General features: G+C 36.0%; 1 protein-coding gene across 6 annotated transcripts in view; it reads right to left on the reverse strand.

Annotated features, from left to right (window-relative positions):
• Window positions 1-15669: 15669 nt before the first annotated feature.
• LOC145669720 (uncharacterized) overlaps window positions 15670-24142 on the reverse strand; it is a 156048-nt gene continuing 147575 nt past the window's right edge. For all 6 annotated transcript variants that reach the window (XM_081738040.1, XM_081738037.1, XM_081738038.1 and 3 more), the window contains one exon: window positions 15670-22914. In XM_081738040.1, coding sequence (XP_081594166.1) covers window positions 22805-22914 — 110 coding nt within the window. In that variant the 3' untranslated portion in view covers window positions 15670-22804. The remainder of the gene's footprint in view (window positions 22915-24142) is intronic.

Genomic DNA, 24142 nt, shown 5'->3' on the forward strand with positions numbered 1-24142 from the left:
CAACATGGTTTCCTAACATAGAAGGCTTTTAATGGAATTTTCAGTATGCTCTTTCGGGGAAGGGGGGATTGAAACCTCATCAGCCCCCTTTCTGCATACGCAACTCCTTGAATGTATACCAGTATCTGCTTCTTTTTTTTTCAGTTTTTGCTCCATTGTTTATAAAATAATCACAGAAACATACATTGAGATGTAGTGATGATTTTGCGGGGAAAAAAGGAGAGGAAATCTAAAGATCTAGGAAGGTATCATATTTAGCACCATTTTAAAGTTATACTTCAATTATAAGGTAAAAGTTGCGGGTGATTTTACAACTTTGGGAGAGAGCTCTGTTAGTGAAATTGACCAAACGCTGGAAATTGTTGACCAAACGAAGATCAAACGATTGGCATCGAGAAATATCGAATCTGGCGTGAAAGGGGAGGGGTTAGCCCCCTCTTATAAAAATAGGTTATATTTATGTTAGTAAAGCTGAACAAACGTCAGAAATTGTTGATTACCTGATCATACGATTGATATAAAAATAATTTTAAATTCAGCCTGAGGAGGAGCTAACTACACGCAGGTAAATTTTCTCCTAATAAGTGTGAGTAAAATACTGCATATAACCCGCCACCGCACTACAGAGAAGCATCAAGGAAATAAACTCCATCATAAATGACATACACTTACAGCTCACAGATGATAAGAACCCTAAAACAGGGGAAGCAGGGAAAGGTCAACGACACGGTCAAGTCCATTTTCGGTTTTGGAGGTGTGGTCTATACTTAGATGTCGTCTGCTACTCCGGGTAAAGTTATCTGTGTGCTATTCCGTGGTGTCATTTGAAACCCCCGTGCGAAAAGTGGGTGAGCCCATACCTATGTTACACTACTTCTGCTAGGGTTCTTCTCGTCATCTGTGAGCTTTTGATATGCTATGAGCTCCTTCGTGGCTAAGCGGTTAGCGTACACGCCTATGGCGTGGGAGACCTGGGTTCGATTTCCGGTGGGAGTTCATGTGGTTCTGATCCACGCTAATTAGTAGGTCCACGTCTCATATAGCGTCGCTGCTGAACGGGACGGTAAACTCAAAATGAACTCAACTCAACTTACATATGCTATTTAGGCAAGAATCAGATCCATGTGTGCTAAATGTTGATAAAAGTTTTAGAATAGTAATATTTGAAAAATGTGAAGGTAAATGCTTAGTTCAAGGAATAAGATTTATCGCTGAATTTATTTTTAATAACCAGCTAGGCATCTTTCGGGAATTTGCCGGGCCTGAGAAGATGCCAATTGATTGCATATAGGCCCTCAGCGCCCATGGCCTGCAAATTACAAAGAGGAAAGGAACCTGAGGAAGATACCATTAAGGTAAACGACCATCGAAGCTTCCTTTTCATAGAGGGTTTTCTTCCAGGGCGCTGTTCCCCTTCCCTCTGTTGCCTCTAAGTAATCTTAACAGCCAAGTTACAAACTAGCATATTACGAAAATTCATGCTAGCTCTTAAATATGTTATACTCCTATTCCTAGTTACGTTTTTAGCATCAACGCAACTAGAAAAAAAAAATTGGGGAAACAAAAATACGAGTACTTACCCGAATCGCCTGACCACACTGCTTTTGACCGCACCGCACAAATAAAAAAGTAACTAATTCTTAGCAACTGTTTGATTGTTGGTTTTTAAATTTAAAAACTGTCATTGTTAATTTGTAAATATTTTTTCAACAATAGTAATTAACTTCAAAATTCTCAAAATTTCCTTTCTAATCTTTAGTTTTCAATTTAAATAAATGTTATTGCTGTTGAACAATTTTTAAATAATAATCAGTCTTGAATTCAGACTTTTGTACACGGGGGAATAAAAGTTTAAGGGGTATATTTAAAAAAACACAATTCCGGATTTGGTCCGGTAAGGCCATCAGTAGCGTAACGCAAAAGTGTCGCCCCCCGCAAGATTATTTTTGGCCCCCCTTCCCATGCCCATTAACTTCCCACTATATTATGTCCCTGTAGAAGACAATGGTTCATAAATCGTAATTAACGTAGTGACCATTGAATATAATTAGATTACAATTAAAATTAATGCTCATCACAAAAAATAAATAAATAAATAAATAAAATAAACGAACTGCTGAACGTCGAAGTTCATTTGAAGCGGTGTAATTTTCTATCATTTTTCTGCAAATATTTCAATTATATTACTTATGTCTATTGCTTTTGTTCTCTCACATTCAACACTTAAAATACTGCAACTGGTCAAATGTTCTTGAGATATGGAACTGCGTAAATAGTTCTTTATCACTTTTAATATTGGAAAATATCTCTCCGCTGCAGAAACACTCACTGCTGTCAGATTTTTTTTTTTTTTTTTTTTTTTAAAGAAAAGCTGTGCATATACCAGGAACGCTAGATGCCAAAGTATAGTTATCTATTAATAGGATATATGCTAGTTCCCGAATTGTTGTTTTCAACTTTATTTCATTGTGTAATACCAATTTAAAATCAGGGGCTGGATATTCCTTATTCAGCTCACTTTTTTTTTTTTTGCCTATAGTTTTTGACATTTTCTTTGCGGTGGGCCCCTCCAGTTACGCCACTGAGGCCATTCTAACTCAAATTCTTCCAAGAATTTCCTTAGTTCCACCAGGCGAATGCCAGATAAAAAGTACAAAACAGAAATCTTTCTTTAAAAACCAGTGTGGAGACCCTCCACATATTACACCTCCTCGTGAGAGACACTTTCGATTTTTTGCCTTCCTACCTTGCTCCCAACAGTAAGAAGGCTTCTAAAACAGCACGTTTCGAAACCTACGCAATACAAATGTGAAAAATGAGTCAGGAGGTTGAAGGTTAATTTGAACCTTGTTCGGGGCTGTTTTATTTTCTTTTCCGAGTCCTTTACTATAGTGCTTCACCTCCCAATCTTCTTATATCTGGTCGTTTGCATTAACCAACATACGGGACTGTACTGGTAAGGTGGGAAACCGGGAAATTTCCCGGTGGGCTCTGGACGGTGAACATTTTAGTGGGCCTTCATCTTGTATCGTAAGTAGCGGTAAAGCTATATGTACAAAAAGACAGTGACGCACTCCACGCATACGGGAGTAACGGAACGGAGGACGATAATACGTCGACTACTGGGAATCAGAGTTGGCGTGGGTCAATGAAAACTTGACCCACGACCCACTGACCCACCACCCAACGTGACCCATGACCCACCACCCACCATGACCCACTGTGACCCACCATCCACCGTGACCTACTCTGACCCACCGTGACCCACCACCCACCATGAACCACTCTCATCCACTTTGACCTACTCTGACTCACCAAAATTCATCGTCATCAACTCTGAACACGATCCACGGCCTCTTCTGAACTGACTAAAGAGTTTACACTTGTAATAAAACAAGACTGTGAAATTGTCACTAATCGGAGTTTGAATTTCTAGTCAATCGCTCAAGCACCACTCTGTTACAATAACGGTGGATCTGACCTTTACGATATAAAATGGTAAAGTGTTTGTCAGTGAGGAAATTGAAACAGTTCGAGGTGGCGGGGGGGAGAAATTAGTGTGTGCCTAAAATATACTTGTACTAAGAGAGTATTCTTGCAAGTGTTAATTTCTGAACACATTCCACAAGAAACTTCTATTCGCAGGAAAATACCCCTGTACGATATGGAAAAGGTTATGGTTTCTCAGCTCACAGTATTTTTCTCACAAAAGACTTGAAAAATCAGTTGTTCATAGGGTATAAAGGTGCTCGGGCACCCTATGCGAGAGCATTTCCATAAAGTATGCTCATAATTGTAATTTGTGTAATCACTAAAACACCACGTTAAATTTAAGTTACAAATATGCATAATTGCAATTATTATGAATATTTATTCAAAGTAGTTTACCTAAAGCAAACAAGAGACTTACTAAAAATTAAGTACAAACCCTAATAGCATGTTGGTTTGCAGCAAGTCTTTCATAATATTTGATTTTAACTTTCTAGACTTTCCGTGCACTGTACACCTGCAGCAGGCCTTTCGAAAGAGGTACCCGCACATGTCGTAATTTGATTTTCATTTACTAGATTTTACTTGCCTCGGAGGCTTGCTGCAACTTTGTAGCAAGTGTCAGTTCTAGTTTCTACCAACAGGTGGCACAAAAGTCTAACCTTAGAAATCTCCCTGCCAGGCCGCCATGTAGTAGGTGCGAAGTGTGTGAAGCATTAAAACAAGTGGATAATTATAATAATTACGTAAGTATCCAGTATGTAGAGATAATTTATATTTTAAACGTGTATTGTTTGGCAAAGTTGTTGAGAAAAATATACTGTGTGATTGTTCGTATACAGTAAATGTTCGATTTGTAAAAGGCATGCAATGCAATGCAAGTATATACCTGCAGAAAACTTACTACACTCACTTGCTGAAGACTTGCTGTAGACTTGCAATGCAAGTATATACTTGCAGAAGACTTACTACAAACTTGCTGTACACTTGCAGTGCAAGTGGTATCCTTGCAGAGACTTGCATCAAACCTTCACTAACTTGCTGCTGACTTGATGTGCACTTGCAGTAGACTTGCTGTGCAAGTAAACCCCTTGCAGAAACTTGCTTTGCAAACTTGCCATACACTTGCACTGCAGGCGTGCTGCAAGTTCGAAGAGCGTCAACTAGGAAGTTTGCATTAAACTTACATCAAACTTGCAGACTTCCATCACAAGTCTGCTGCAAATTTGCCAGACTTGAATTGCAAATCTGCTGCAAGTTTATTGCAAGACATTTTTGCTATCTGGGAAGTTGAATAACACAAATAAGCCATTAGTAGTACAAGTATAGGCCTACATTTTCCGTAACTCGTAATTTTCTACCTTAAAATAAATCTGAAATCGGATTTATTTCCTGTTGGTAACTTTTTGTCGGTAAATCATCCGCAGTGGAATGATGTCCATTCTTCAGCCAAGAAATAACTAGGTCGTCTACTTTGAGCTTGTCTAGCGGTGGGCCATTAACATTGATGAACAACAAGTTAGACAATGTTTGAGCACTTAGTCTATTTCTAATATCAGTCATCTGTAAATTCATAAGGGGAAATCCCCGTTCGCACTCTGTCGTGGAAATTGATAATACTTCTACTCGATTTCTGCAACTTCTCGTCGACAATGTACTTGTTAGACTTAAATCTGATAACGATTTTTCTTGGTCAGGTTTGAAATACTCAGCAAGAAGTATCATCTATCTATCACCATACATCTTTTCCATATCGACCATGTCAGTTGGCAATGTCGACCCATGTAGAACAGAAACTTCATCTACCACGCCTTTGATAGGGAATCTTGTGAATAAATTATCAATTAAACCCTAATAAACTGATGATTTCTTATTTGTTTATAAATTTAATTTTTGTAATCACACATGAAGGTTTGATACCATTACCAAGTTCCCTCCCCCGTCTAGAAAGCGAAAGGGAACGAGGTTCCTGGAAAGTGTTCAGAGGTGAATGGGAATTTCCCTCCTTCTTCAATTTCAATTACCACACTGCTGTTTGCCATGAGCCAAATTACGATGAATTTCAATTAAATTATCATAGTAGGTCTATAAATTATTTCATTGTTTAATTATCAATACTTTTCAGTGGAAAAAAAGGATGAAATTTCAAAGTTCCAAATCAAAGTAAGTAGACCAACGTAAACGGAAAAAAAGTGTAAAATTTTCCATACAATTATGCGTACAATTCAAACTTCAAATTTCCGTGTAATTAAGCTTACAGTACAAATTTATGCCTATTTTTCTCAACTTTATGGGTTGCTTGTCCTGTGCTGTAAGCGCTCCATATAATAAACATAAGCTTCAGCAATTATTATAGTAGAAAGCAATGGATATATGAAGCCAAGCACTGTATTTTTTGTTTCTGATTTTTTCTTAAACAACATCTATCGTTTTCGATCACTTTTACAAACCATCTCACTACCAATTTTCCATATATAGAAAGTGCCCCCCCCCCCCACATAAAGGAGAATTTAAAAAAATGCTAGGATACATTCTGTTTATTTTCAATAAAGAGTTAGTACACTGAATTTCAGCTCCGTAAGTTTAACGGCTTGCGAGATACTCATTTTTTTCCCCGCAAAAATTCGGATCCTCACTACCTCCTTAGGATATTATGCATTATAATAAAAGCAATATAATATCCCAATTTGGATTAAGGGCTAACTATATACCAAAAGTAATTTCATTTGACTTTGCAATTTCACCATGATGATCAGGCATACATAGTTACATTCAATTTTTTATATAATAATTAATATATTACAGTGATTCAAAAATGTATTTTTCCCAGTAGTTAGCTCTAAAAACTCACAGGTCTCGAAAGCCAAGTGGTAGTGTAAGTCCTGTTGCTATTATTACTATTAAAAATATCAATATCCAAAAGTGCCTGAAGTTCTTTTTTCACTTGGTTAGATATACTCACCTCAAGTAAGTAGACAGAAACAAGTGGAAAAGGAAGGGAAATGAAGGTCTTGAAAGTAAAATGGAGACAAATTTATCAATCTTCAGAAGATACTGTCTACAAAGCAGTGAGCAGAGAGGGTCGGTAGATCATAGTGAGTCGGTGGGTCGCAGTGGGTCACGGTGGGTCACATGCTGTTGACCCACAACCCACTGACCCACTCAGAAAACTTGACCCACTGACCCACTCCATCTCTGCTGGGAATACAGTCAGCTAATCCCAGACCATCGTTGCGAGTCAATGATGTCGAGAAAACAGAATTTCACATTTTTCATAATTCAACCCTTTAAAGGTTTCTGATTTCCCACTCTGCTTTATAATTTTCTAATATTGAAGTATTCAGCTAAATTGAAGGCATTGGTGTTGTATCGCCGAACCAATTCAAAAATCTAAAAAATAAATAAATAAAATAAAATAAAATAAAAAAAAGTACGAAAATGTCTAAAGCATTCGATTATATTTGGTTGGATTACATTAACTTACGTTAGATTACGTTACATTAGGCGTGCTGTATTACTATACGGATCCATAGTATAAGTAGTAGTAGGAGTAGTAACGGGATAGAAGCCCGCAGGGATTGGTTGGTTTCTGTTCTCTTGAAATGGGAAAATTAAAGACTTGACCAATTCTTTTTCTACATTTTACAATCTATGGATTCGTATTGTTAAACAAGTGTACCTCTCCGCGAAATAGTCCATCCGCCTCCGCATATAGTGCTGCTTACAACAAAAACAACCAATAAATACAATCACTTTGTTAACTTTTACTATTCCCCTTACCTGACTTTCACTCATTCTATCTCACAAATAAATTCTCCAATTGACCTGATAAATTTCCTAAAATTGGTCCGGTGATACAGCACTTAACCCAAATTGAAATCTCAAATGATGCCGTAACTTGAAACTACATAATAATTTATATTTTAAAGCACCGTTGTTGTCGGTATAGAAAATATGCAGGGCCAGATTAAGATCATTAGAAGTGGAATAGTGCAAGGGGACCCATCAAACACTTTTATGATGGACCATCTCTTAACATGTTCAAAAGGGTCCATGAATTATATAGGAGTGACTCATGTTTTTCAAACTTTTATGGTGAAAATGTTTTCAGTAATTTTTACAATTTTGGTCACGAAATCCTGGAGCAAAAAAATGAAAACTCATTGTTTTTCTTGATGTAAAGAAAAGGAAAATAGTTATATCTTTAAAGGAAAATCACAGAAGCAATCACTATCAGTGTTTCTTTCAGCAACAATGTTCCGTGGGGAGCACTCTTAGCATTCCGAGAGGGCGCTGCTGGTACTATTCTATTTATTATTACATTAAAGACGTATCAATTTGGTCTCCTCCGGGAGGGCACTCTCAGAGCTCCGGGGGCAGTGGCCCCCAAAAACCGGTCTGGAAGAAACGCTGATCACTATGTTGCAGGTAATGATGTGTTTTAAAACGCGTGTTTCTTTTTAAATGATGTGTTTTAAAATGCACGTTTCTTTTTAAATGATGTGTTTTAAAACGCACGTTTCTTTTTAAATGATGTGTTTTAAAACGCATGTTAAGGGCAACATAAGGGGCGTTGTGCAGATGCAATGTTTGAAATCAACGCTAATAATAAAATACGAATGGGTTTCGTTTCACACTGAGAAATTGCGGGAGACATCAAAACTATGCGTATTCAATACTGCAACAGTGATGCCAATTTAGCCTATTTTTGGCTAAATCTAGCCTATTTGGAGAGGCATTTAGCCACATAAACCTATGAAATGCTTATAGCCTTAAATATAGCTTATTTTATGAAACCCTTTTGCCATTTTTGTTTTTTTATTAATCGTTAAATTAATTCTAAAAATACTTTTTCTTTGAAAATAAAGTATATTTAAAAAATAGCCTATTTGTCAGTATATATTATCCTATTGATTTCTCTAGACAGAGGGCGTTTTATTACGGAACAAACACTTGGTTTTCATTCTTCTTCTCTTTCCTCACCCAGAGATTTACAATTACTTTACAATACTTATCAACTCAGAAAGAATTTTAATGTCGCTCCCGAATTAAAATTTTTAATGTCGCTCCCATAACGGCCCCGTTTGCTTCTTTTTTATTTTTTTATTTCCCCTTTCATTGCAAGAATGAAAGTGTTCTAATACAAGTTTAGTAAATTATTCGGTTCTTTAAGCCACAAAGATTGTTTTTGTTTATTAAAGGAAATAAATAGGATATCTAATTAGCTTGAAAACTCTCAATGCAGTCATGATGAAAAGAGGTTTTTGCAGATTTGACATTTTTGCCAGATTTCACTGCAAAGTTCAACGCTATTGGCGATACTTTTGTACCTGGCTACAAAGGTAGAAAATCCATCTTCGTTTTGGTCAAAAGTTATAGTTGAGGGACATATGATTATGAAATGTCTATGCTGTTCTTTCCTCTGCAGGAGTGTGTCGGTCTGGAATCCATTTTTCTTTCCTAATTCATATAACAGTTCTAGATGATTTTTGTGTTTCTGCTTCCTGGGAAATTATGTTAAAGCGTGCACGAAAAAAAAAAATCTTCCAATCATTTGCTTTAGTTAAAAAGAAATATGCTAGATCTAATCGCTTGCATTCTTTTTTGTAAATATGAAAGTATTGAATTTGGTGTCAGATCTGTAAATGTAAAGGTCTAAAATGTTGTTGCTTTTTTTTTTTTTTTTTTTTTTTTGTTCTTTTTCTGAGATTTAAAATAATTCATAACGATGATCGTTAAAATGGTGGATAATGGACTTCCGATGATTAAACCCTCATTCTGCTTGTACATTTTAATTGTTTTCTTTTAACCACTGCTGCGTATAAAGACTGTCCAGATTCGTTACGATAGAGTCAACATGTCTACCACGTCTACAGATGCTAATTTTACACTATTACAGTTCTTACCAATGAAATTATATCCGGAACTATATATCTACTATTCTTGATTAAAAATTTGAAATTCTCAGTGCTATGATAAATTTCGCTAACCAATCGACTAGTTTGTAGGTGGGAAGATTTCTGCCAGAGATGATGATCTCAAGGGTTCCGTCTTCTATTTTCGGTAGGCCAAAAATAATGGGTAAAGAAGGTGCTTTCAAAGGATTAATGAACCATGATTCTTCCAGAAGGCTAACATTTCTGTTCACCCTGTTGAGTGGATTATTATTAATTATGCTGATTTTTTTTTTTTTTTTTTTTTTTTTTTGGATAGCTTAGCCTGTAGTCTTCTCTCCTGATGATTCCTTTGCCAATTTAATGCACTACCAGTTACTCTCTAAGAGTCAATTTTTAAGTTCACAAATTAACTTCCTAAAATACGTTTTCTTTAGGTTTCTTTTCCAAGACCATAACCGATGACAATCCCTTTAAAATTTTCTTTCCAAGTTTTCTATAAAATATGCTACCTTTTCAATATAGTTAATGAATCTAGGAACATGCAATTGTTTGCTCAAAAGGCTGAATATGAAATCTTTACGATATACTTGAACACTTTATCTCTTAAAGACATATACTAGGATTCATGTTACGATCAACATACAAAAAGAACTGAAGACGCAATTGCCTTTTCTCCTTTATCTAAACTCGATTTCTGTGATTCAAAACACTTCCATTAGTAAATCTGACTCAATAAGCAATAATACCATTCCCGATTTAAAACAAAAATTGAAACAAGATTTTGAATTTCTTTAAATAAAATACGTACAATAAAATAAATAATAATCATGGATAATTAAGTGACTTCTTTGGCGAGAGGTTTTAGGACACAAAGTTGGTGAAATGACAGGAAAAACATCTGAATTAGCCAATAAATTAACTAATGTCAAGAATCAGATATTGAATGAATTGGATAAATACTCGTGAGTTCTGTGAAAATACAAGCATAGGGAATTATTCGAAGTCTGCAGCCCCTACAAACTCATGCTAGTATTCTTCATTCAAATTTCGTAGCAAAGGATATGTAATTTGAAATCGTACGCATGTAATCTCTTCAGTTTAAAAGATAATCCAGATTGCTTAAAAGAGACATGTCACTAGTCTTCTAACTTACAGAACAGTCATGTTTTAATGCAATTACTCAAGTCTCCACACTTTCAAGGTTTATTATTTGGTCTAGGAATTAATTCGTGCGGTTGGTACGCACACATTGAAGCTGTAGTACAAACACAAAATACATAAATACCTTAAGAAAAATATTGTCCATCGCTAGCCACCACTTTCGCCCATCTGTCAGGCAATGTACGGATTCCGTGGCGAAAGAAGTCCTCATCCTTGGAAGCGATCCAGTCAGAGACCCATGTTTCGATATCTTCTGAAGAAGTAAACCGCTGTCCAATCAAATCGTTGTTCATGCAATCGAACAAGTAGTAGTCCGAAGGAGCAACGTCTGGTGAATACGGCGGGTGGGGTAAAACTTCCCATCCGACATTTTCTAAATAGGTTTTGACCGGTTTTGCGACATGTGGGCGAGCGTTATCATGTTGAACAATAAGTTTATCATGTCTGTTCTCCCATTCTGGTCGTGTTCTGGCCAGAGCTTGCTTCAAACGCATTAATTGTCGTCGATAACGTTCTCCATTCATAGTTTCACCCGGTTGCAGCAGCTCATAGTACACCACACCTTTCATATCCCACCATATGCACAGCATAACCTTTGCACAGTGAATATCTCGTTTTGGTTGTGATGGACCTGGTTCACCTGGTTTCACCCAGGCCTTTTTTCGTTTAGGGTTCTCGTAATGGATCCACTTCTCATCACCCGTAATAATTCGATGCAGAAACCCCTTTCTGCTCTGTCGTTGAAGCAGCAATTCGCAAATGGTTTTTCGTCTTTCAACGTCTCTGTCTTTCAATTCATGTGGAACCCAATGTGACATCTTTTGAATCATTCCCATGGCTTTCAAGCGTTTGGAGACTGTTGTTTGATCAACGCCTAATGCTGCTGCAAGTTGTTCCTGCGTTTGACACGAATCCTGCTCGAGCAATGCTGTCAATTCTTCGTCTTGAAATTTTTTTGGCTGTCCAGCTCGCTCTTGGTCTGCCAAGCCGAAATCACCACTTCTAAACCGTGCAAACCACTTCTGACACGTTCGCTCAGCTAGAGCATGGTCACCATACACTTCCACCAAAATACGATGACTTTCAGTCGCACTTTTCTGCATGTTAAAGTAATGCAGCAGGACACCCCGCAAAAACACTTTATCAGGCACAAATTGCGCCATGTTCACTTAACTACAAACTGGTGTTGTTGACGCTTTAATCCACTGCCCTATACTACGAACGATACGCGATGACAGGGGTTTGCAACACATGTGTGGATACACGGAACTGTGGGACGCTCCGTTCGTTGCGCCATCTCTTGTCCATCCGCACGAATTAATTCCTAGACCAAATAGTAAATAATACTGTACCGAGTGTCTATAAATTAATTACACAAAAGCATTGATTGTGACGAAACTACATTTGCAACAGTAATGTTTCATACCTCCATAGACACAGTCTTCAAGTTTATTGTCGCTCATCATCTGTTTGCAGTTGTTAGCTTCAGACACCGGCACTAGAGGCGCGAGTGTTTGTTCATCTTCCCGAGTATTGCGCCAGTCATCATGGAGTCGAATACGGGTGCAGAGTGTGCATGATACAATCGTTTTATCAATACCGGTTGTGTAGCTCACAGGATGGCGGGTCAAGATAGGCCTGAAATTTCTGAAGAGACGGTCAAACAAATGAGGCAGACATTTTTGCGTAGTCCACAAAAATAAACTCATAATTTGTCCTTAGTAACGAGGCCACTTTCCACACCAGCGGTAAGCTCCACAAACATAATGTTGGCTATGGAATAAGAAAAATCCTCATGAGGTGATCGAACATACACGGGACTCACCAAAGGTAAATGTGTTTAGTGATGTAAGCATGAGCAAACTGTACGGTTCTTTCTTTTTCCTGAGCCTGCCGTCACAGGGATATCATACCTGGATATGCTTGGAAACTATCTAATGCCATAATTGCGTGAAGATATGGATGCCGATTTTATTTTCCGTAGCCACCTCATTCGCCCGATTTAACCAATGGATTTCTCTATCTGGGGTTACATTGAGGAACGTATGTGTTGGTTTTCCTTCTTCCAAGCAACGTCGACGAGCTGCGGATCCGGATAACGCAAGCAGCTGCGATCATCAATGCTGAAATGCTTCAAACAATTTGGCAGGAAATAAAGTACCGCTGGAACATTTGCGACGTGATGAAAGAATCATATATTGAATACTTGTGAAGATATACTGTATTCATGGAGACATTACTGTTACAAATATATTTTTTGCACTATCAACGATTACTTTTGTGTAACTACTTTTCAGACATGCTATACCGTATAATGAAGTATGTTACAACCTTTAAGTATAAAATTAAGAAAGAGGGGTGTGGCCGATATTATATCCAAGATACATATAAAGTTAGCCAATTTAAAACGTATCTTGTCCACTTCACTGAAATCAAATTATATATCATCATTTTTACACCTGAAAATAAGCACGAAATAAGTTTTATAAAATGTAAAATTAATATCTGAACGCATTAAATGGAATAAATTAGCCAAAATTAGGTATCAACAAATTATAAACAATGAAAAACAAATCAGAAAAGTGGACAAGAGGCAATTTGGAGTTCGGTGACTCATTTAATGGATAATATTTTGTAAAGATACAATCTTGTAATGAAGTTTAAGTTTCGTTTTTAGTGCCATAAAAATATCAATGTTACTACGTATCATTCAATGATTACAAAGCAAGGACGCCAGTAGAATTTATTCCAGGGAGAAAGAGGTCAATATTGTATATTCACTAAAACATGTGAAACAGAGAAAAAAAAATAGTAGTAAGTGCCTTGGTAGCAGAGCTTAGTGGCAGAATATTAAGCGTTGGAGGAAATACTATTTTCTTTCATTTACTGCTTGCAGGGGCGGATCCAGAGGGGGGCGATCGCCCCCCCCCCCACAAGAGGAAACTCTTATTTTATATATAAATAAACCCATCCATAATAAGTTTGGAGCTCTTAAAAGTAGCAGTATTACCGCCGACTGCCCCCCCCCCCCAGAAGTCCGTCCTGGATCCGCCCCTGACTGCTTGAGGTGTATTTAATTCAAAATCGTAAGTTGTAATCACAAAGTTAACCTGCCCGAGGAGAATACTGCCCTAATAAGGGATGAAACTGATGCAAAGAGAAAGAATTTGTTCATACAGTAATTCGAAGCTAAAAACGTTACAGATATTTTACATACAACAGAGAAATTAAAAAGAATGATTAAATCAATCATTTGATTTAATAATGTTGATATTATTGTTATGCATGCATTCCAATAAATCTGGTTTAAATAAAAATAAAATTTAACCAAAACTAACACTTACATTCTGTGTCTATCTGATGAAAAGAATAACACAGATATTAATGTAAGTGTTTGCTTTCATTAGATTATATGTTTATGTAATGGTTGGGAATCCGTAATGTAGTGGTTAGAGCCTTGGACTCATTTTGTATTCGATTCCCAGCCGGTGGATCTCAATTTTCGGCTGCACCCAGCGCCGTGAAACAAACTAGGGAGCCATGTCAATAGAAACGTGATGGCCACTAGGTCTTTGAAACAGGGGCGGATCCAGGACCGACTTCTGAGGGAGGCGGTGGGTTGACATAGTGCTACTTTTATGGGCTCCAAACTTTGGGATGGGTTTTATTTATATATATAAAATAAGAAAGTTTCCCCTTCTGGGGGGGGGGCGATTGCCCCGATCGCCCCCCTGGATCCGCCCCTGCTTTGAAAGCTCCTGATACGAATGACAGAAGCAAGACAATGAGATACGCTGACCGCATGTTCGTCGTTAGTTTGGATGTAGTTCTACCACCGGTTGCTAACAGTTGGGAGGGAGACTTGCTCAAACTTTCATTCTCGGCAAATTTTACACCCCAAGCTGTGAAGATGATCAGAATGCCCTAAGGACAAAATGTTTCATGAATCGAATAATTTATATGCGGTTTATATAGGAAAATTGTCTTATATGCACACGTTTATATTTGAAAAATGGGGTTCGAAGATTTACGTAGTTGATATCGGAAAATTGTTTACTCAAACTTATAACATGGAGTGGACTTTACTCAATTTTATCCTCCGTGGATTGCAATCCCAAACAATAGGGTTAGTTCCTCAAGCTGAAGAAAGGCATATACCAAGTTTCATTAAAATTTGATAAGTTTCACGAGAATTATTATGGAACAGACAGACACAAAAATGCCAATCGAGTCGAATGGAGAAGCTTCGCTACTCTTGCTTCAATAATTGAGTTATCTGAGTCAGGTGGAGTGGGGAGGAGAATATTTGATAATCTCTATTCCATATCTGCGAGTGCCTATACAGAATGTTTACAAAAGGACTTCACAATTTTGAAAACTCATATTGATTTTTATTTATTTAGTTTACACACATGGTTTCGGTGTTATTTTTTATTTTTTAAAAACTTTTTAGTAAAGTAAATCAAGTTTTTTTACCTTATACCTAAAAAGGTTCAATGTAGCTTCCATTGGTGATGCGGGACACACCCCATCTGAAGTCTTACTTGCTCTACAACGTCTTCAGACGTACAGGGACGATCTAAGATTTGTTATGTCTTACCGAACATCCACTTTCAATAAAGCATTTATGCCATTGATAAATATTAGGCCTACTGGAAGGATCTTTACCATACTCTGTACGAAACTTCGAAAATCACGTTGCACAGTTGTCGCAGACTTGGATTCTTTAAACCAAAACACACAAGTAGCACGCTCGGAACAAGTAAAGACAGCCATCTTTGCTGCAACTGCCGCTAGTGCTTGCGGTGGCTTGTTTCTGAACTAGTGTACTACGTGAGTCAGAACTTGATGTATTTTGTTACAAAATGACACCAAAACCATGTCTGTAAGATAAATGAATAATTCAATAGGAGTTTTCAAAATTGCAAAGTCCTCTTTGATACAACCCTGTATTATGGATAAATACGTATGCGGTATGTTTCAATTACTTTTCGTACTAACTTCTCTCACAGATTTTCAATTTTAATTTTTAAAATGACAAAGCACAAAAAACTGATAAGTACCGGTATGGCATTCATTTAAAATTAACAGTAGAATAACTCGTAATTTTAAAATAGAAAAATATAATTCCATTCTTTATTGTATTTTATGTAACACCATACATAAGACAACATACATGTATATATAGATGTTTGCATTGGCAAATTGACCCATACAACTGGGTTAGACTCACCCTGCTTTTTCATCTCTTTTTCTTTTTTTAAATTTTAATTTCATCTCACTACCCTGTGGATTACTTACAAGGAATACAAGCACATAACCTGAGATAGGTAGTGAAGCGGAAAAAGGCAGTTATTTTTAATGCGTTATTTCCTTTTATGTATAATAAGAATTACATCGTCTGTTTTACGTACATATTATAAATCGCGTTGTACTACTTCAGATAACGTTTGCATTTAATATATATATATATTTGTTGAACTGTACCCACTTGAACATTATAAATTTCTCTTTTAATTTATATATAGAGCTCTCTATACACCCATACATGTATCATACTCACACACGAAACACTTGCACACATCTAAATACAAACAAATAAACATACATACATACATACGCTCGCGTTATTAAGGAATGTATAATACTTACAAGTTACTCTAAAATCGTTTCTATTAAACCAAAGCCCTATAAATATAGCTACCAATTGACATATATGGTTGCACCACTTAAAATATTGAATATCTGTACAATTACTCAGTTATTTTTCTTGTAACAAATTTAACAAAGACGACATGTATGTTCTTTAACGAATAATTGTGTGTTAAATATATATATATGTATATATCTACATTCTCCCGTTTCGTTTGAATACTGCAACAAATGATAATTATATTTATCTTAGTCATTGTGTATCATCTGTACATGTACATCACTTGTCATCTATTTACGTTTTGCAACTCGAATATATTCTGATCTGTGCGGCACAGGTAGCAACAACTGTTCACCGTTATTCCTTCTTAACAGTATGCCATTAGAGTAACTGCCATGTATGCATAACCAATATTACAATTGTATCTTCATATAACATTGTAAATAAACAACTTAATTGTAAATATTTTCTGAATGAAGGAAGCGTGCTATTGGGTCAGGAGTTAGCAACCTTAATAATTGAAAATATGGCTGCCCCGAAATAATGAGTTTTCATGAAGTCTCCATCACAGATGGCTCTTTTGTAATTGAGCTTAATCAGACACTGGCTCAAAATGTTCAATAAGGTACACGCTAAATCAGGCTTGTAGTCACTAACCGCACTAGGCAACAGGAATTATGGTACTACGTTTTCAACCTTTCAGTTAGCCTGAATCAGGATACCCTTATCGAACAGATATGTAACTGCCGGTTCCTCATGCTCTCATTTGTACATGGAACAATTTGTGAGAATAACAGAAAGTAACACATATATTCGTAAATGAAAACTGCAATGAAAATTTAAACCAAAAGAACACATACAACTGGTAGGGTCAGGTTGTTGGTGGCTAGTTGAACAGAAGTTATTAATTATTGAACTGGTCAAAGATTAACATCGTAGGCGGTGACTTTATTCCTGTTACCACAAGAAGTTAGTTATAGAACCACATGGATATCTCGCCAGTCATAGGAGCACATCGTGGGTCGAAAGTTACAAGTATCAAGTAAAAAATAACTGTCGCATATTTTGTCACGTGTTTTGGATACTTTGGCGTCCCACCATATAATGCGTTCCCATCTGTTCCATATTTTGCAAGTATTTTGGATAATTTAGCGTCCCGCCATATAACGTGTAACTCTACGACATAATTCGGGATGCTAAAAATTCTTAAAAGTCGGGATGTCCCGCCTAATTTGGACAAGTGGCAATCTTCTGTGATACAGTGCGTGTAGTCTTAATGTCTGAGCACTAAGCTCAAGAGTGAGTGGTGTGTTGACGTTCAGGAACAGACTGGGTAACTAGAAGTTTGAACATCGGTACTGTAAACTAAACCAGGTTCGATTCCCAGCTCAGTCTCAAATTTTATATTATGAATTTCATGCCACTACAAGTTTCCATACAACATAACTTTACGCAGTTCACAAACAAGGCTCCTGATTTTAGTCCAAATTAATAAGTGTTAAGTTTGTCGCCTCATGGTTGTATGTTTAATTATTCTAAGAGCAACGAGATATTAGAACACACACAAAATGAAGATGATGAAGAAAAAGAAGCTTCAAAAAATAAGTTTCTAATGCACGTTTGAATAAAAATCATGTCACTAACATTTTTTATTTATTTTTTTTTTTAAATATTTTGTAGCACAGTGTAAGAGCACGAGACCAAGGAAATCAATCATCTCCTTGTCTTTCCCCTCCTTGCTCTGAATCTTCAGGAAACACTATTTATTATTTTTTAATATTTAAATTTCTATAGTTTTAAATTTTGAAATTAATTTAAAACCAAAAAATGTCTAATATTTCCTTATTTAGTTTCAAAAAAAATCTTTAAGTTCTACGTCCCACGATTATACCAACTAGGCTAAAGGAGAGGTGATGATGAGAAACGAATGAAATGGTGGAATGAAGGAAGTGTGAGGAAACGGGAGAACTCCGAGAAAACCCACACACATGGTGTTTATCCACCACAAAGCTCACTTGGCGCGAACTGCAATCGAACCAAGGATCTCATGCACCAGAGGTGAACGCTCTACCACTGAGCCACCGCAACCCCATCCTTATCACTATGATTGCTGATCGAGATTTTTCTTCTTTTTTCTAAATTCCAATAAAATACAGCCAGCTACCTTCATTCAGAGTATAATGTCCGGTATGACAAGCTATTACCAAAGATTCAATTTTAATTATCTTCCTGTAGAAATAATATAATCAAATCAACAAAATGATACTTCCAGATGAAGAAATTCGACGAGAAGTATCCTTAATTTAACGATCTGCAGTACCCTTCTAAACTGTAGGCTACTGTTTCCTCGTTAATAACAAAAGACTAAATTATATGCACCACTGGGCTTGTTAACGGCATACAGTTAACTCGAGAGCCTTTTAAAACTTGTTTATATGGACTGGTCTACGTATACAATCCATAAGAGGATTCTGAACTTATTGCTCTATTTCAAGAGGGATACTGTGTATAGATAACTGTATCTTTCTTCCAACACCAAACAATTAAATATTGCTTGCTAAGTATTCCACGCCTATGGTCAATGTAAAAGCCGAACATTTTTCATTACACAATTATACACATACACACCTAACGAGATTAATTGACATTTACAATAAAACATGTAAACAACACATTTTGTACCATATTCATATTACGAAAAATAAAAGAAACAAAAAGAAAAAAAAATGAAGAGTTTTAGTAAATGTGTCTAATAAAACCAAAGTGAGGTAACTTTCTCGATTTTTTTTTCCTTTTGCAAACTGATCAAATAAACGCAGCAGCGAACATAAAATAACTAACAGCACATTAAGTTTATTTGATATTTTAATAGACATGCCAATGCCGATTTCCTTACGGATTATAGAGTAGTATCTAAGAAATTTTTGGTCGTTTGAAAAGATCTTTAAATACCTAGGACATACTTTATAGATTAATAATAATAATAATAATAAAACACATCAACAGTATTGTATTTTGTAATAAGAGTCCTTCTATTTCAAGTGTACCCTCGGAAAATAAGTGAAACATCCTTCGGCTCCATCTCCGCCGCCCTCTGTCGGAGGAAAACCCTTTCTTTGCTTAGAGGAAAGAAGTAAATGCTCTCGGCTGTGTTGCCAATTTGTCGTTCAGTCGTTTGGTCTTGACGAGTGAAGATCGTATGCTACTTAGAATAGCAAACAAGACAGTGCACAGCGAAGTTCATGAAATAATTCATTGTGACAATGCTTCTGCATTCAACAATTTAAAAGATCTCGGCCGCACAAACTTGTCCCTTCTCTTTCGAGGGAGGTACGGAAATACACAAATCGACAGCAGCGCCAGAAGGGGTACACTGAAATAGAAAAGCTTTCGACAGTTAAAAGGTATGTTCCCATTCTGGAACGACCAAAGGCCAATGGGCAATGTACGACAAGGCTCTTCTTTTGCGAGATATTAGAGGGGAGGTGATGTAGTTTGGACTATGCTCCGGTCACCTCAACTTTTCCCCTTCCTTGAAGGGGGGTATGGTAGCTCAGAGTCAGAGCGCTCACCTTCGATCCCAAGTCAAGTGAGTTTGTAATAGATAACATTGTTCATGGGCTTTTTAGATGTTCTCCCATTTCCTCCTAGATTATCATTTCACCAATTTTTTCATTATCACTTGCTTGCATTAATCATCCATCTCCTTTAGCCTAAAGAACATGAACGTAAAACGTTAAAAAAAAAAGAGATTTCATTTAGTTTTTTATCCCCGTCCCAGTTGCATATGTGAACGGGGAATCGAAATTCTTTGAGTCTTATTTGGACAAAACCAGACCCAGAGTACCTGGCTCTGGTACTCTCTATTCAAGAACCAATACGATGGAGATATGCGTTATTGTGCTTATTCGCATTTATACTTGAATAATTTACTAAAAAACAAAGACAGAAAAAAAAAGCGGGAAAGAACCTCACCTTGATCTTTACAGGTTATGAATTGTTTTTTTTTTTTTTTTAAAGAAGTCTTTTGAGAACGCAATTACATACATGTCATCTGCATCATCAAATGTCTATATTTCATTTCGTCTTAAATACAACAACTATCCAGGAATGAGATTTGACTTATAATATAAATATATTATAACTTGTTTATGACAACTTTCATGGCAATTACTTTAAAATTAATTTTATTGCTTAGTAGTGGATAGATTTCATTAATCATTATAAACTTTTGCATATACAGTTTTGATTTTCCAACTTTTATATATATAATACTTCTTTATGTCAACCTGAATTCAACTTAAACTTCTATACTACGTAACAACATGTAATCCTATTTTTTCCATGAACAATGTGTAAAATGTATAAAAAACAGACTATTTCATTTTCACCAACTAATAATACCATTTGCAAAGAGAACAAGTATTTTACAAGTTTCTCGTTTTAACTTTACAATACTAACATTTGTCTATTATATATATATTTTTATATATATATATATGTACACATTTATATTGCAAAGAATTTTAACTGCCAGGTTTTGGATGTCGAAAGAATTCCCAATCCATTATCCTAAAATGGCACACACTGAAGAAAGCAGGCACTTTCCAAGTAGGACTTAATAGCATTTCTTTTCTAAGTAATTGCACATATATTTCATTTCACAAATATATCTTCTTTTTTTTCTCACTGAAATAGGTTTGAAAAACTTTTCTGTTAATGTTTTTTTCTTTCTTTTTTAAATGTAGATTTTTCAAACGATACAATAGGAAGACAAATCATTGGAATGTTTTTTTAAATTCTTTTTTTTTATTTTAAAAAAGAAAAAACACACCATCGAACACATTATACGTACTCCTGTAACAGTTTTCACATAATATGCATTCGAATCTGACATTGCACCTGTTCAATAGGAATCAATGTTGCCATTCTTTGTCTAAATCAGAATCTGACAACACTTATATAGCGTAATAGGAAAGATATGAGAGTCACATCTTCTTATTAGATATGGCACTAGAAATAATTAAGAGACCAGACAAAATAAATTAAACGTTTCGTTGCGTTTTTACACTTCAAAAAAAGAATTATACATCATAAAAATAAGAAGTATTTTAGCACCATTTTCATATTTCTATGAAATACAACGAAATGTCAAAATTTGACTGATCAGATAATTCTTTGATAATAGTCAGTATTGAATCTTATTTTTAATTGTAATAAAACCTGACTAAAAATTTTATTTTGTTAAAACCTAATTATGCTGTTTCTATAGAAAACTAGCCAAATCAAATAAATGTTTTAAAATTCCTGGCTTCATCTTATTCATTGTTAAATATCGTGGTTAGATTCAGTGCCGTGCCGTGGAAAATTAGCGCCCGGGGCAAGAGTATATGACGGCACGCCCGTACATATGAGTGAGGTCGACAGGCCGCTGCGAAGCGCCATCATGTTTGGTGCGAAGCGTAAGAAAATTTTCAAAAATAAACCCTATTTTTTCCTTGATTTTGAGCACTTTTTATTACTGTTTTTCCTCCTTTTTTATATATGTGTACATGCATTTTCATAACATGAGTAACATTATAGGACCACTTCCTAAAGCAGGAAGAGGATTTAAGTACATACTAGTAATATTCCAAGTAATTTTTCCTCTCTATTTTCTTTCCTTCTTGTCTTTTCTTTTTCCTCCGAATTTTGCGCCTCCCTTACTTCGGTGCCCAGGGCTGTCGTCCCGCTCGCCCCCTCCTTACACGGCACGGCTCTGGTTAGATTTTTTTTTTTTTTTTTTTTTTTTTAAATGACCAATTTTGACAAGTTGAACAATATTAACCCTTACTTTTGTATTTGAAGGAGTTTCAGCTTCTACTTTAAGCCTTTAAAAAATCATTTGTTACATCTTCAATCACGGTGTAACTAAGAAATTACTGGAATGAAGAATTGAGGAATTCAAATGGTTTGAATAAACTACTGTAGTAATACAGTACAAATACAAACAACTGATCAACTTGAAGTAATAATATTTATGTACGAAATCTAAACTTAGCTTTCACTTTCTGGAACTAGTATTTTTTCTAAACTTTCTGCATCCTTTTCCAAATTAAGAAGAAAAATTTGCACAGCTCACCAAAAATAAATAAATAAGTTATTTTTTTTAAGAAAATGCCACTTATAAATGCTTATACAAAAAAAGACAGGTCACGACTTTCAGTAAATATGATAATCTATCCTGAACACGTATAATAAAAAAAAAAAAATTAAAACATAATTACATATTGTTTCAGAGGCTTAGCTTTTTGGAGAATTTCACACATTTTGCGCAACAGTTTGTACCTCAAGAGTCAGCACAAATGTAATTTCTGTACATTAGTCTTACTTTCCTTCATAATAACACTCACGCCCTTCTACGCCACTGAACTGAGAAAAACGTTTTTTTAAAAAAAATCACACACTACGCAGAAAAAGAACTAATTGCACAGGAGTCAGATGGAATGGTATGTCCACTCACTGAGCATAATATTAATACGTACACTCTCAGAGAAAGGTAGTAAATGGAATTATGTTTCCCTAAAACAAATTCGAGTTCCGCCACATCCTATAAGCACCGGTACTAAGAGAAGTAGTTCTCTCTTTGTTGAACAAGTGGAAGTGGCTGGACTGGAGATAGGTCTTCCTCCTCAGTGCTTGGTTCTTTGAAGGTTAAAGTAGCCAAGGCTCTCACTGAAATTAAAATTCGAAAATGAGATGTAATCCTTTTATTAGTACTTAAATGAAGTAGAGAAAAAATCTTTTGTATAAAATACTTTGGCACACAGGTAAATATTTTATAACTAAGTAGAATACAAGTCCGTAGTCCCTCCTTACTTCCCACAGAGTAAGGTTAATTTCAATAAGAGAATCTTAAAAAAGTATTGTTCTTCGGGTGCACACCATAATTTTTATGGACATCTAACAACCCTCTCCTATCCTTTCAGGTCTACGAAAAAGCCATATCACTGACATGTAGAATTTTCCAATGTTGAACTGTGGGGGATCAGCAAGCTTCACTTTGTACAAAAGAAAACCCCAAAGAAAAGTCATTGGATCATGATGCAAACATTAGAAGACAAGAGTCCTTCCTATGGGTCTCTAAAAATTTCAGACGTGAAGATTTTGGTACAAGGCTGTGGGAAATGGCAATCCCTGACAAAATCGACCTGGCTCATGAAATGATTTTAGCCGATCGTTGTATTTCGACTAACACGATTGCTGAGACAATGCACATACCCATGGGACGTGTTGGAGTCATTATCGATCAACAATTGGGCACACACAAACTTTCAGCCAAATAGATGCCCAAATGTTTGAATGCAGATTAGAAACGACAGGATATGGAGAGTTCAAAAGTATTAGTGCGTTATTTTGAACGATCAGCAGGTGATTTTTTGCACTCTACACACCTCATTTAGTTCCTGGTGACTACGGGCTATTCCCAAATCTTTATTTAAAAGAAAAAAGTAAGAAGGGGACAACTTTTAAGGTGACGAAGAGGTAATTGTTGCAGAACAGCAGATCCTTTTCAGACGACAAAAAGGTGATGAATCCCGTAGGTATTTTTTTTTATTATTATTTTTTTCAGACCAATTTTTAATAGCAGATTCTTTCCAGGCGACGAAGAAGTGATAAAGGACGGAGAAAAATCAGACTTTTTTTTTCAATCTTTAGAGTTTTATTTGCAATTGTTAATGAACTCACAGAAACGCTGTCAGAAGTACACTGACTTTTCGTGTGGAATATGTGTAATAACCTGTAAGTTTCATTGCTGACGATCATCTTCTTTCTTGTCGAGCTAAGAACTTGTCAGTATTTCCTCCTAAGTACTAGCTGCTCACCAGTTTTCCGAGATTATTTGTCTTACGGAAACCATCTCACCACTAAGGATAATGTCCTCTCTCTCTCTCTCTCTCTC

This window comes from Thermobia domestica, chromosome 14 (genome assembly GCF_964235325.1).
Source record: "Thermobia domestica chromosome 14, izTheDome1.hap1.1, whole genome shotgun sequence".
Lineage (NCBI taxonomy): Eukaryota > Metazoa > Arthropoda > Insecta > Zygentoma > Lepismatidae > Thermobia > Thermobia domestica.